Source organism: Dipodomys merriami, unplaced genomic scaffold (genome assembly GCF_024711535.1).
Source record: "Dipodomys merriami isolate MVZ:Mamm:240054 unplaced genomic scaffold, mDipMer1.0.p SCAF_5, whole genome shotgun sequence".
In the NCBI taxonomy this organism is placed as follows: Eukaryota; Metazoa; Chordata; class Mammalia; order Rodentia; family Heteromyidae; genus Dipodomys; species Dipodomys merriami.
Genome location: NW_027206068.1, coordinates 18,388,761 through 18,401,640, shown reverse-complemented (window position 1 = coordinate 18,401,640; position 12,880 = coordinate 18,388,761). Strand labels below are relative to the sequence as shown.

Below are 12,880 nucleotides of genomic sequence, written 5' to 3'. Positions count from 1 at the left end.
GAGTATACAGAGTTAGTGTGAAGTTCCATGATATCGTCAGTGCTTTATGGTTATGAGGTGGCACTACATCACCAAACATCACATCTCTATACCAAGAAGAAAGAAGAGATGAAAATGGTACAAAAAATAAAACATAAACCTTTTCCTAATGATACTTTGCTAAATAGATGACATACATTCAAAAGAAGCTAAATGTGGATTTTCTAGAAAAACTATTAAATCAGAAAATAATTTTGAAAAAATATCTAGAATGTAATGCAAAGAAAAAAAGAGATAAATCATATTAATTAGATGTTGAGACAAGGAGATATTAGAAAAGCTGTATGTTAGATGGTGTTTCTGAAGGAGAGAAAGAGAGAGAACAGAAGTAATATTTGAAATGATAATGACTGAATATTTTCTAAAACTGATAAATTATATGAATCCTTAGATTTGTGAGACAAAATAAATCTAAAGACATAAAAGACACATAACTAAAAAATATTGGAGGAGGGAAGGGATAGGAGGAGATAAAGGAGGAGGTAACAATGTTTAACAAATATGTATTCATTATCTTACTCATGTAACTGTAACCCCCTCTGTACAGAATCTTTACAATAAAACTACATTAAAAAAAAATACATACACCAAGGACAAAGTGGTTTTAAGGCAGTAGCAGTCATAGGAAAGGAAAAGTCAATTGCTTAACAGAAGAATAAGATTTGTTGCTGCAATTATGACAGTGGAAAGGAAGTAGTGTAATGCCTTTAAAATGCTTGAAGAGAGGTGGGCACTGATGGCTCATGCCTATATTCCTAGCTACTGGGAGTGGGGCAGAGGGCAGTTTGAGATCTGGAGAATTGAGATTAAAGCCACCCTTGGCAGAAAAAGGAGACACCATTTTCACTTAATTAGCAAAGCCATACTGAAGGCATAGTTCAAATGGTAAAGAGTCAGCTGTGAATAAGAAAACCAAGTGAGAGCAAGAGGCATTGAGTTCAAGTCATGGGTACCAGCACACACACACACACACACACACACACACACACACACACACACACACACACACAGCTGAGGAAAAGTAGCAACCAACCAAGAATTCCATAACCAACTATGTTATTAATCAACAATGAGCAGAAAGGATAAAGAAAAACAACAAGGCCACATTGAGACTATTTTCTCAATTTGTGTGTGTGTGTGAAAATTCCATAAGTGAAAGAATACTAAAGTTAATGCCTATATGTGCCTAAGCTTTTGAACACTTCATACTCTGCCACATTCTCCAGCCTCCGGCTGGGAGGCTCTGCTTCCTTCCTCGTGGAGAAAGGACCGCCTCCTCCTCACGCTCATTGGTTATCTCACTGCACAGGAAATGGATGTGGTATGGAACCACTGAAGTGTTTCTGGAGTAGACTTCACAACAATTCATTCTTAACTTAATCTGCAGGTTCAAAACTAAGGATAATCCAACTGCAGAGCTACAATGCCACTGTCAAAGAGAAGGGAAACAAAGAAATAATCTGTGTAATTTAACAGATAATCCATGTGTATATTTTCCCAATTTTTCCAAGAAGACCTCAACAGTTGCTCTTTGAAGCCAAATCCAGTATGACTGACAATTGCTGTTCCCTGCGGCTTTAGGGCTAAGCCAAGTCATACAGTGGAACGCCTGGAGTTTTAGGATTGCTTCCTTAGCCTTGTCTCTTGGTCTCTTCTCTTTTATATGAACTAGTATCTGAAGGACAGGCCATGGGTACGGAAGAGCAGTGTGGAGAACAGTGGGTGAATCTCGGTGGTTCCCCAAAGAGCAGCAGCCCCAGGAACTCAGTACAAACGAAAACTCTTCCCTCATTTCCTAAATTATACTCTCAAGCACCCAGCTGCTATTGTTTTGTTTGGGTTTTTGTTTATATGCTACTGGGATCGAACAACTCAGGGCTTCCTACATGATAGGCAAATGCTGTACCACTTGAGCTATTCTTCCAGATCTGTTGTTTGTAGTTTAATTTTGAGATAAGATCAAACTAACTTTTGGCCTCGAATCCAAGATCCTCCTGCCTCCATCCATCTCCCATGTAGTTTGGACTACAGATATGTACCTTCACACTCAACCTAGTTCAGTTATGGTTTAATAAGTCCTGGTAGAGAGCAGTCCACATAAAGTAAGTGACTTTCCTATATTTAAATACCAGCCCTATGGATAATAAAAATTTTTTAGTGTAGTCCTTAGTTTTCTTCAGCTTTCTGATTTAAAATGGAGTCCTTATCTTCCTTTGGCTGCTGTGATGTTAAATCCAAACAACTGGATCTGACACACCTAACAAGTGTTCACTCAACTGAACTGTTTCTGTGTACCAGCCATGTTCTTGGTTTTCTTTTTGCTTTACATGAGAGATGATGGCTGAAATTGCGTATCAATGGATTGGTGGGAACAAGTTATATCAACCTAGGGAAAGAATCTTTGGAAGAGGAGCTTCTCCCTTAGAGATCTAATGTGCAACAGTAACAAGGTACCCAGATAACCTCCTCTGTCCTCCAGTGCTATCATTAGCATGGGGGAAGGAAAAGCCTGGCCACAACCATTGCAGCTTTACATTGTTTCTACAGTGCTCGATGCTAGAATAATTAGTGTCCTTTTTTATTCTTTACATTGTGTTTCCTCTGAACAACCAAATGAAAACCAGAAAACAAAGAATACAAGTATTTTATTGCATTCGTTTTCTTCTGAATTTATGTTCTTTTTTATGATTTTTTTTTTCCTGAACTTCCAAAGGGTGCACAAAGATGGGCTGGGAAGGTGGCTCAGTGGTAGAGTGCTTGCCTTGCATGCTTGAGGCCCTGGGTTCAATTCCTCAGCACCCATAAGTTAAAAAAAATGCCGGAAGTGGCGCTGTGGCTCAAGTGGTAGAGTGCTAGCCTTGAGCTGAAGAGCTGAGGGGCAGTGCCCAGGCTCAGAGTTCAGGCCATGACCGGACCCAAAAAAAAAGGGGGGGATACAGTTCTAAGAGTGCTCAAAATGTGAGCATTCACTATTCATGTCCTTCATCGACGAGAACAAGAATTGGCTTAACTTTCTTGGAAGACCAAGTGGCAATACATGTTGACATGTAACATGTATAACTGGACTTGAAATCTCACCTATAGAAATTCCTGCACACATGAATAAGAAAATGCCCACCTAGAAGGCTGTTTACTGCACTGTTTCTTGTAATATAAATTGGGCAGATATAATTTGGATGGTTGCTCATAAGCAAATATTCTATTATGGCACATTGGTATAAACTAATGATCCTGTTATAGAATTATTCCATTATTCCATGGTATATTTGGAATATTTAAAAATACACTGCAGAGTAATATACAACAAAATTAGAATTTTATCAGCAAAGCAATTTATACATACATATGTGGGTGAATGCCCATGTATACAGACATAGTCTGGAGTAACTCTAAGTTTTTTTGTTTGTTTGTTTGTTTTTAATGCTAGAGATTAAACACAAGGCCTTATAAAGATGAACTCTGAGGGCTGGGAAGGTGGCTCAGTGGTAGAGCGCTTGCCGTGTATGCCTGAGGCCCTGGGTTCGATTCCTCAGCTCCACATAAGCAAAAAGAAAAAAGCCAGAAGTGGTGCTGTGGCTCAAGTGGTAGAGCACTAGCCTTGAGCTGAAGAGCTGCGGGACAGTTCCCAGGCCCAGAGTTCAGGCCCCACGACTGGACCCCAAAAAAAAAAAAAAATTAAGATCCTAACAAAAACAAACTAATGCAGCCAGGCACTGTGGCTCAAGTCTGTAAGCCTAGCTACTCAGAAGACTGAAATCTGAGGATTGCAGTTCAAAGCCAGCCTGGGCAGGAAAGTCTGTGAGACTCTTATCTCCAATAAACCACTCAGAAAACTGGAAGTGGCGCTGTGGCTCAAGTGGTAGAGTGCTCACCTTTTGCTGAAGCACTGAGGGACAGCGCCCAGGCCCAGAGTTCAAGCCTATGACCAACAAAAATAAATAAATAAAGCAAAAAAAAAAAAAAAAGGATGAACTCTGGCCCCAAACCCCACCCTCGGTGCTTCATAATGATACTTTTGTTTAGAAGCATTGAGGTGAAAGAGATATTTCACTTTTTTGTTGTTGTTGTTGGTCGTGGGGCCTGAATGCTGGTCTGGGTGCTGTCCCTCACCTCTTCAGTTCAAGGCTAGTGAGCTACCACTTGAGCCACAGCACCACTTTCAGCCTTTTCTGGTTATGTGATGCTGAGGAATCAAACCCAGGGCCTCATGCATGCAAGGCAAGCCCTTTACTACTGAGCCACCTTCCCAGCCCCGATATTTCACTTTTTAAGCCATGTTTTCTTCACTATATTTGTTGCAAGAATAAAGTATTCTTTCTGTGATCATTCCTTTGTAGAAGAAAGCATAGGGAAATCCTGTGATTTACAACACTACAGATAAACCTGAAGGATATTATGTGGAATGAAATAAGCCAGACACCAAAAGCAAAATACTGCATAAAATCACATACATATGAAATCTAAAATGTCAAACTCAAAGAAGCACAGAACAGAATGATAGCTGCAGCCAAGGAAGATATGGGGAGATGTTTGCCAATGAGACAGTTTCAATTATGCAAGACAACTACATTCTGGAGATATAATGTAATGTGACTGTACATAATAATACTACATACTTGAAATTTGCTAAAAGAGTAGATCTTAAATGTGTTCACCATATAAACACACACATACACACAAGTAGCTATGTCAACTGATGAATATGTGAATAAGCTGATTGTTTTCTGTATAATTATATTTTCTCTATTTATAGAGTATCATATAGTTGTATAGTATATAGTTGTACATCATAGATATGTATAATTCCAATTTTTTATTTCTCAATATTATCAGGGGAAATGTCAAAAAAATAGGGACTGGGGAGAACCAAAAGGCACAGGAGCCACTTGTGAAAAAACAAGTCTGTTTCTCAAGGCAGTGGTGGATGCAGGCTCTGTCTCTTGTGGACTGACTGGCAAGAGCTCATACTGTGGGCTTTAGAGACTCAACAGGTGCTGGAAAGTTCCATCTCTAGCCCAGCACTAATCCTTCTAGAGAGAAATAAACAAAGCAACGACATTCTGGAAGATACTGCAAAAGCTTTGAGGTCTTGTCCTTGAGCTCTAAAGCTAGAGGAGATAGAGATTCTTATGAGCTGGGATTTGTTTATTCTCTTTCTTTGAAGTCAATGCCAAGAATTCAGATGGGTAAAATGGCCCTTACATATTTCTCTTCATTTTAGAACACTCATCCATTTAGAGGTGTATGTGATTGTGAGAAGAAAAAAAAAGAGATTCACTTCTGCAATATGAATGTCAATATCTTAATTAGAAAATTCCCACTTGGGGCTGGGAAGGTGGCTCAGTGGTAGAGTGCTTGTTTTGCATGCATGAGGCCCTGGGTTCAATTCCTCAGCACCACATAAGCAGAAAAAAAAAATGCTGGAAGTAGTGCTGTGGCTCAAGTGGTAGAGCACTAGCCTTGAGCTGAAGAACTGAGGGACAGCGCCCAGGTCCAGAGTTCAGGCACCATGACTGGCAAAAAAAAAAGAAAAAGAAAAAGAAAATTCCCACTTGGAGCTGATTAGCAACTGAACTGATTTAAGCATTCTGTTCTTAAATCTTGCTCTCGATTTGTCTTGTTTTAAAGAATTTGTTCTCAAACAAAAGACAAACCCCCCCCCCTAAGAGAAATTTTCAGTTTCAAGCCATTTCTGATTACTTGAAATCATGAGGTTAGTCTTCTAGTTATAGCATCACTCCATTGTTTTCCAATGGTAAATAAACATTTGAAAAATCACTAATTGAAGTTTTTTTTTTCTTTTTTAGATTTTGCATTTGGGGATAGTGTAGACAAGTAAGTTTTCTTTAAATTTTTTTTACTTTTATTGTCATATTAATTTACAATTATCTTGTCTCTAAATTATCCCCATTTCTTAAAATAGATTTTTCTAAAACAGATTTTGATGAGTTAAGATAAAATGACTATCTTCTTCACTAGCCAGAAAATGGCTATTTTTCTATGATAAACAAGTTCCTGCTATTTACTCATAGTGGATATATTTAGGTTTTTAATAACCTTGTATAAGTAAAAAGGTGATTTCATGCATAAAACATTAAAACGTATTAAGAATTATTTGTTATTCCAAGTGAGGAACTTTCCTTATTTACTTTTTCTCTAAATATGCTCAGTGGAAGCAATTATCATGAAGATTAGCATTTCACACTTCCTAGAATTTACATTTTCAAAAGTAAACACTTCATTAATTCTGTGGAAGATATTTCAAATTTGTGAATACTGATGAGCTTTTAAATTACTGTTGTTTGCATTTAAAAGTCTTTTCATTGGATACAGTGTTGAAAAATATTATTCCCAAAATATGTCCAGATACTCTATTTTAAAAACAACAACCCATATATACAATAAAAATATTGCTTAGCTAGAACATCATTTGTTATTGAAGCCAACCTGGACAGAAAAGTCTTAGAGATTCCATAACCAGCAAAAAATCCAGGCTGGAGGCATGGTTCAAATGGTGTGCACCATAATGTGAAGCCCTGAGTTCAAGCCTTACTACTGCCACACAAAAAAGGAAGTCATTTGGTAGTAAAGCCTATACATTATTTGTGAGTGGCACTGTACTATACTTAATACAGAAAAATTCAGGGCTGGTATATGACTCACGTAGAGCACTTGGCCTAGCATGAACAATGCCCTGAGTTCAACACCAAGCATTATAAAAACAAAACAAAAAAATTCACTTTGGTCAAATTCATTTTTTTCTCACATAATTGCTACCTGTACAGGACTGTGTTTGATGACCCAGAAGATGCTGTATTTGTAAGGTCCATGAAGAGATCAATAATGGCTATTTCCTCCATGAACTGGGAGACTGTTCCAACACGAGAGGAAAAATACTTTCAAGAGGAAGGCACAGAACCTACTAAAATGTTCACTCTTACTCTGAGATAGCCCAGCAATTCCAGAAATCCTCAGAGTGCTCAATCTCATCTTAAGCTTCCTGGTAACATAACACATTATATATTTACTCTGATTTCAAACTTCTAAATGTAAACAGAAACACCGAGAGTGAAAATCAATGCCCACACTGTAACGTTTCTTAAGAACAAGATGGAAAATTGGATCATTGAGATGAGGTGAGAATTATACTCATCTTCACATCAAATTGTACATATTAAACCAGTTTTCCTTTGTTCTCCAATATTTGCAAAGTTTCCTACTGTTAGACTTTAATCTATAAGTTAATCTATAATTTGCTACTCTTTGACAATAATAAATTATGAAACAAGCTATTTATATCCATAGGCATGATTTATTTTAAAATCGACACAAGAAAATGTGAAAAAGAGCAAGACCTTCAGATACCAAATCCAAGCTCTCTGTAAACACATATACTAAAACTTACAGGCTTGTGTCCCTCTCTAAACAATAGTTACAGTTTTTTGAAAGGATGTGGCCTTTGAAAGGCCAGTGAGAGGGTAAAAGTCAGCCTTTTAGGGTGGAATATGGCACCTAGTTTTACAAGAACTACATATACAGTAGATTTAGCCAGTATTTAATCACAAATTTTAAGAAGTGCTTTGCTTAAAGCATGTGCTAACAGAGCCCTAGTTCCTGTTTCAGTTCCTTCAAAGGATGTGACATTTCTGAAGGAAGGTACAAATACTCTCTACAAATGTAGAGAGAATCTCTCTGCAGGAACCATGTAAAGTTCAAACTTCTCAGGCTAGTTCCTATATAAAACAACAATTGGCTGAACTACAGCAAAGACTGTTTAGCATACAGCTTTTCTTCAATTTATCAGATCTGGATAAGTAGAACTTCACTATAATAAATGCTATTTATATGTACTTTATTCACAGATAAGTTAGGATTTTTTAAGCTATCTATTTCTGTAGCCATAAAAATTTTCTTTCTCTCTCATACCTGTGCTGTTGGTCCCTAAAGCCTACATTTCTTTTGTATGCAGATTCATTTTTCTTTCAGGCAAACTGCTGAGGAGTCAGCCTCAGAAAGAGAATGGAAATGGTTTTGTTGTATTCTGAAAGAAAAATCGCTCTATAGGAATTGCAGATCAGAAGCCAATAGGAAATCAGGGCATGGTAGACAGAGCTTTGCCCTCCCACTGTGGAGCCATGCAGGTAGTCTCACGGAGCAATGAAGATGTGTTCATGGGAGCCATCCAGCTGCTGGCCAGCAGGAGGACCAATCATGCTGGCAAAGGCTACAGTTACTGTTGCATGGCCTTTACTCCTCAGATAGCTGCGGACCTGCAGGGGCTTCCACTCGCCCTTCGTCCCTTCCTGGAGATTCTTTCTCCCCTTCCACAGAATCTTTAGGATTGGAATCCTCTTGGGAGATACCCCTTTCAGCCTCTGCTTGTTCTTCATTAACACAATTAGAATTGACATCGAGTTTGCCATCTAAGGAAAAAAAAATTGTCAGATACTCATAAAGCTTTACATATATTAACTTATCTTTATTATATCACCATTGTTTTCCAAAGGAAAACCTGAAAAGAGGCATAGGTTACACAGCTCTATGCCCACTAAACCAGAAGAATCAGAACTGAACTCAGCCTCTAGTCCCACAGCCAGGTCTCTCCACCAGGATTATTGTTGGGGATGTGACAAGTACAGTTTTCCATTTCTTTAGCCTGACACTTTGGTTAGGTGATTACCTTTCAGGAGCCCATTTTACATTTGTGAAGAAGAAATGTGACATTTGTCACATTTAGAATACTTTGAGACACATGGCTGATGTTTAACATCTGGTGTTCCCACTCTATTGGGAATCCCACTCTCTTATGATGTCACACATGAACAGCTGGCACATAATAATGTTTGCCTTAGAAAACAGAAAGCAAAGCTATGCTCATAGTATTAGATGTTTTAATTTTGCATAATCATTCATTCACACCAAGAGTGTTTCTCAATCAAGTGATAAAAAGAACGTGGTCCCTTCATGGGTGGAGATAGAGGAGGCAATTTTTCAAACTACAAACATTCTCCAAAGATTCAGGACGTATTCTCTGGGATAAGGCACAGATCTAGGAGTAGTCATCTCTAGTGTGAGTCACCGCTGAATCAAGTCACTGTTTCTGAAGAAAATAATTCATCTCGAGAGAGAAAGAGCAAAAAATAATGTGGAACGTACTGCTTTAATGATTGAAGAAAATTGTATAGATCTGCAATTTGTAATTTATAAATACATCTGGTAATTGAATCAATAGTATAAAAATTTAGGAATTTTTAACCAGGTGTTGGAAGATCACACCTATAATCCTAGCTATTCAGGAGGCTGAGATCTGAGAATCACTGTTTGAAGCCAGCCCAGGCAGGAAAGCCCTGTGAGACTCTTATCTCTAATTAATCACAGAAAAAGCCAGCCGTGGCCCTGTGGCTCAAAGTGGTAGAGCACTAGCCCTGAGTAGAAAGGAGCTCAAGGATAATGCTCAGGTCCACAGTTCAAGCCCCAGGACAAGCAAAAAATAAAAATAAAAAATAATGATAATAGAATTTTTTATTTTGTTCATTTATTTATTGTCAGTCGTGGAGCTTGAACTCTGGGCCTGGTGCTGTCCCTCAGCTCTTCAGCTCAAAGCTAGTGCTCTACCACTTGAGCCACAGCACCACTTCCGGCTTTTTCTGCTTATATGGTGCTGAGGAATAGAACCCAGGGCCTCATGCATGCAAGGCAAGCATTCTACCACTGAACCACCTTCCCAGCCCACGAAATTTTTACAAATATATTCTACAGAATATTGAAATCTTCTGATAGCCATTTGAGAAAAGTATTTCCTTGTTCAAAGATGTTAAATTCTTTCTAAATGGAGTATGTGATTGCCCATTATTCCAGGGTAGTCACTCAAGGTAGTGAAGTTGTGGATTAATCCACATTTCTTAGAATTTTATGTCTCTGATTTCCAGAGATGGCTCAGCTGACTATATTCTATGCAGTATCTCAAAGGTTTAAATGGGGCACAATTAAGTATGATCCTCATGTAGGCCACCCCAGAGTCTCCTCATGTTTCGTTTCGTTTTTTTTTTTTTTTTTTTTTTTTGCTCAATGTTAAGCTCACAGCCTTTATTTCCCCATGAAGAAGCCAAATGAGCTCAGTGGTATCATACATACTCTTTTCCTCTTGATTCTTTTCTTTGCCAGCCTCCGATTGTTGCTTCTCATAAATGTCCTTCAGATTCTTACAGATTTTCTTATGAGTAAACCAGTGTGCTTTCTGGCAAGTTTGATCACAATATATGACCTGAAAGCAATGGCATATTTATGTTCATTTTAAGAGGTAGGATTTTTATCACTTTTCAACTATGATATTACAAAACTATTCTGTAAAAATTTTTAAATATTTTAAAACTATGACATTTGATTAGGGATTGTTCAGTTGTGAGTTGGTGATTTATCATTTTTAGCTTATACTTTAAAGCAATAGTAATATTAAACAGATTATAAAAGACTTTAAGAATCTACTGTGTAAGAGAATTGGAATGGTAAGATGACAAAGAAAAACAATTGTCCCAGAGGAAGCTATGGCTGAAAAACAAAATAGGATAGGCAGATGGGAGGGAGGCAGACCCTCAATAGTACAGCTTAGCCCCCAGCATGGGACAGAGAAGTAATGGGAGCACAAAGGAGGCAAAGACCCACTCCAGCTAGGACAGTGGAATAAGCAAAGAAGTGAGAAATTCCATACACTATACTGAAGAACCTCAGCCTGGAAATTGGTAGGACACTTATCCCATAGGGTAAATGGACACACAAGACAACACATGTTTGCCTGCCATGTCTGGATGTGAGAGGAACACAATCAATGTGCCTTTTACGTAGATAATAGGCAGTGTAGCTCCTAAGGATTATAGCTTGTTGACAGAAAAAATTGTCAATTTAAAAAGAATTCACAAAGACTGTAAATCAACATCAAAAGGATTAAAATTATGTATTTATGAAGTATCTTAACATAGGTTTTTATATCCGCACCAGGCTCAGCCCATTTATTCTCTAACTTTTCTCTTAATTTCTCATGTTCAGCCATTCATATCCTTTTTCCTATGGGGTGCTAAGCAGAGGCCAGATAGTCTCTGGGGGGAAGATTAGTGCCCAGATCTTTATCTAAACTATAGTCCTCTTTCTAAATGACTATTAGATACAATACTTTCATGCATAAGAATTGCTTGGAACACTAATACCAACTGTTAGGTTTATAGACCATTAAAGCTTGGCTACCAGTGAAGTTTGAAGAATTCCATTCTTACCATTTTGCATACAGAACATCTTTTACTGGCTCCCTTTTCTCCACAGGTGGTACAAAATTCAACATCCACAAAACCCACCTGACCAGTGATGGCCTGCGTTAGTACAGCGAATGCAGTGGGATCAGAACCCTAGAGTAGATATGAAGAGGGTAAACAAACTTGTAAACACCATAAAAGACAAAAGGACAGCCATGTCATCTAGAAACACACGAGGAAAGAAATTATTAAGTTAGTCTTTACACAGAATTTAGCATAGAAACAAACAATACAAAACTAAACTCTCAATAAAAAGAAAACTCCCTATTCTAAAATGAAAGCCTTTTCAACTAAGATTATTCCACAAGCATACACTGAACTTGGGAGTAGAATTTTGTCTGAGATATGACATAAAATATTCAGATTCTGCAGGACAAACATAGTAAATATTTAACAATTCTTATGCCTCTTAATTGTATATTTATCTAGAGTAAGACTGTTAGGTTACCAATGTACATGTAAGAGTGCGTATTGCATATGACATGTGAATACCTGTTTTGTTTCACAGAGGTAGTTAACATCTAAGTTTCTTTTATAAACATTTCACTTTTTTCCTTATTCTTTTTTGCCAATACTGTGGTTTAAAATCTGGGTCTCATACTTGGTTGGTTTGCTTGCTTGCTGGCTAGACTGGTGCTCTACCACTGCAGCCACATCTCCAACCAAGCTTTCAGCTGGGAATTTTAGAGACAGACAACTGGCCTCAAACCACAACACTATACGTCACAGACACTTAAGTAGCGAGGGTTGTGCAGGAGCCACCAGGGCGCAGCATAACCATCTATTCCTATTTATTACTTTAAGAGCTCTGAACATCTGAGAAAGGATCATGCGAGGAGAAATAGATGAACAGAAACCCTTCAAGCAGGCAAACCTATCACTATCTTTGTTCTTAAAAATACGCCAAACTAATAGAAATAAATAGCAAAAGAGAATAGGCTTTGGTAATTAGGTCTTACTGGCACAGTTCACTTAGGGGATAGGAACCTTACAATTTCAACAGGAGCAATGCTTCGAACCAACTGCTGCAGGAGTGTTGCTTCACAGTAAGGAAATTTTCTGATACTTTCTCTAATGATCTTTTCCTGATATACTGGAAAGCCATCAGAAGCTCGGCCTTTTAGCAAGCTGGAAGATATATATTTTAAAGGTAGTTGAAGCTGAATCACTAAAACATTCCCTTCTAGTTGAACCCAATAGCTTTTAATAGTTTCTTCTTTGCTACTTAAGATTTTCATTGTCTCTTCAAATCATGAAGATGGACTTAATTCAAATTGCTGTTTAACCTGAGCACTACACTGGGCCATAATAGGTTTCCAGGTGCTGACACTCATAAATAAATATGACCCCAACCATAGAAAGGTAAATGCTTTTGTCAGTTTAGCTAGTTACTTATTACCATGTCAGTTATCTTTAGGAAGAATGGAAACTCATTGAGTTACAACCTACTGCTTTGGTTCCCATTTCTCAATAAAGATACAAGAAAATTTAATCTCTGGTTGTCTAAGCACAAGGATTTAACAAAGCTCTCAGAGATA

The 12,880-nt window shown here is 37.8% G+C and overlaps 2 protein-coding genes across 5 annotated transcripts in view; one reads left to right on the top strand and one right to left on the bottom strand.

Moving 5' to 3' along the window:
- Lrrc72 (leucine rich repeat containing 72) overlaps window positions 1-7,235 on the top strand; it is a 55,319-nt gene extending 48,084 nt beyond the window's left edge. For 2 of the 3 annotated variants that reach the window (XM_069996152.1, XM_069996151.1), the window contains 2 exons: window positions 5,847-5,874; window positions 6,825-7,235. In XM_069996152.1, coding sequence (XP_069852253.1) covers window positions 5,847-5,874; window positions 6,825-6,990 — 194 coding nt within the window. In that variant the 3' untranslated portion in view covers window positions 6,991-7,235. The remainder of the gene's footprint in view (window positions 1-5,846; window positions 5,875-6,824) is intronic. The other variant, XM_069996153.1, reaches the window with a different exon arrangement.
- A 77-nt stretch (window positions 7,236-7,312) lies between these two features.
- Window positions 7,313-12,880, bottom strand: part of Ankmy2 (ankyrin repeat and MYND domain containing 2) — a 29,055-nt gene continuing 23,487 nt past the window's right edge. For both annotated transcript variants that reach the window (XM_069996148.1, XM_069996149.1), the window contains 4 exons: window positions 12,335-12,470; window positions 11,307-11,435; window positions 10,174-10,303; window positions 7,313-8,462 (listed from right to left, as the gene is read on the bottom strand). In XM_069996148.1, coding sequence (XP_069852249.1) covers window positions 8,287-8,462; window positions 10,174-10,303; window positions 11,307-11,435; window positions 12,335-12,470 — 571 coding nt within the window. In that variant the 3' untranslated portion in view covers window positions 7,313-8,286. The remainder of the gene's footprint in view (window positions 8,463-10,173; window positions 10,304-11,306; window positions 11,436-12,334; window positions 12,471-12,880) is intronic.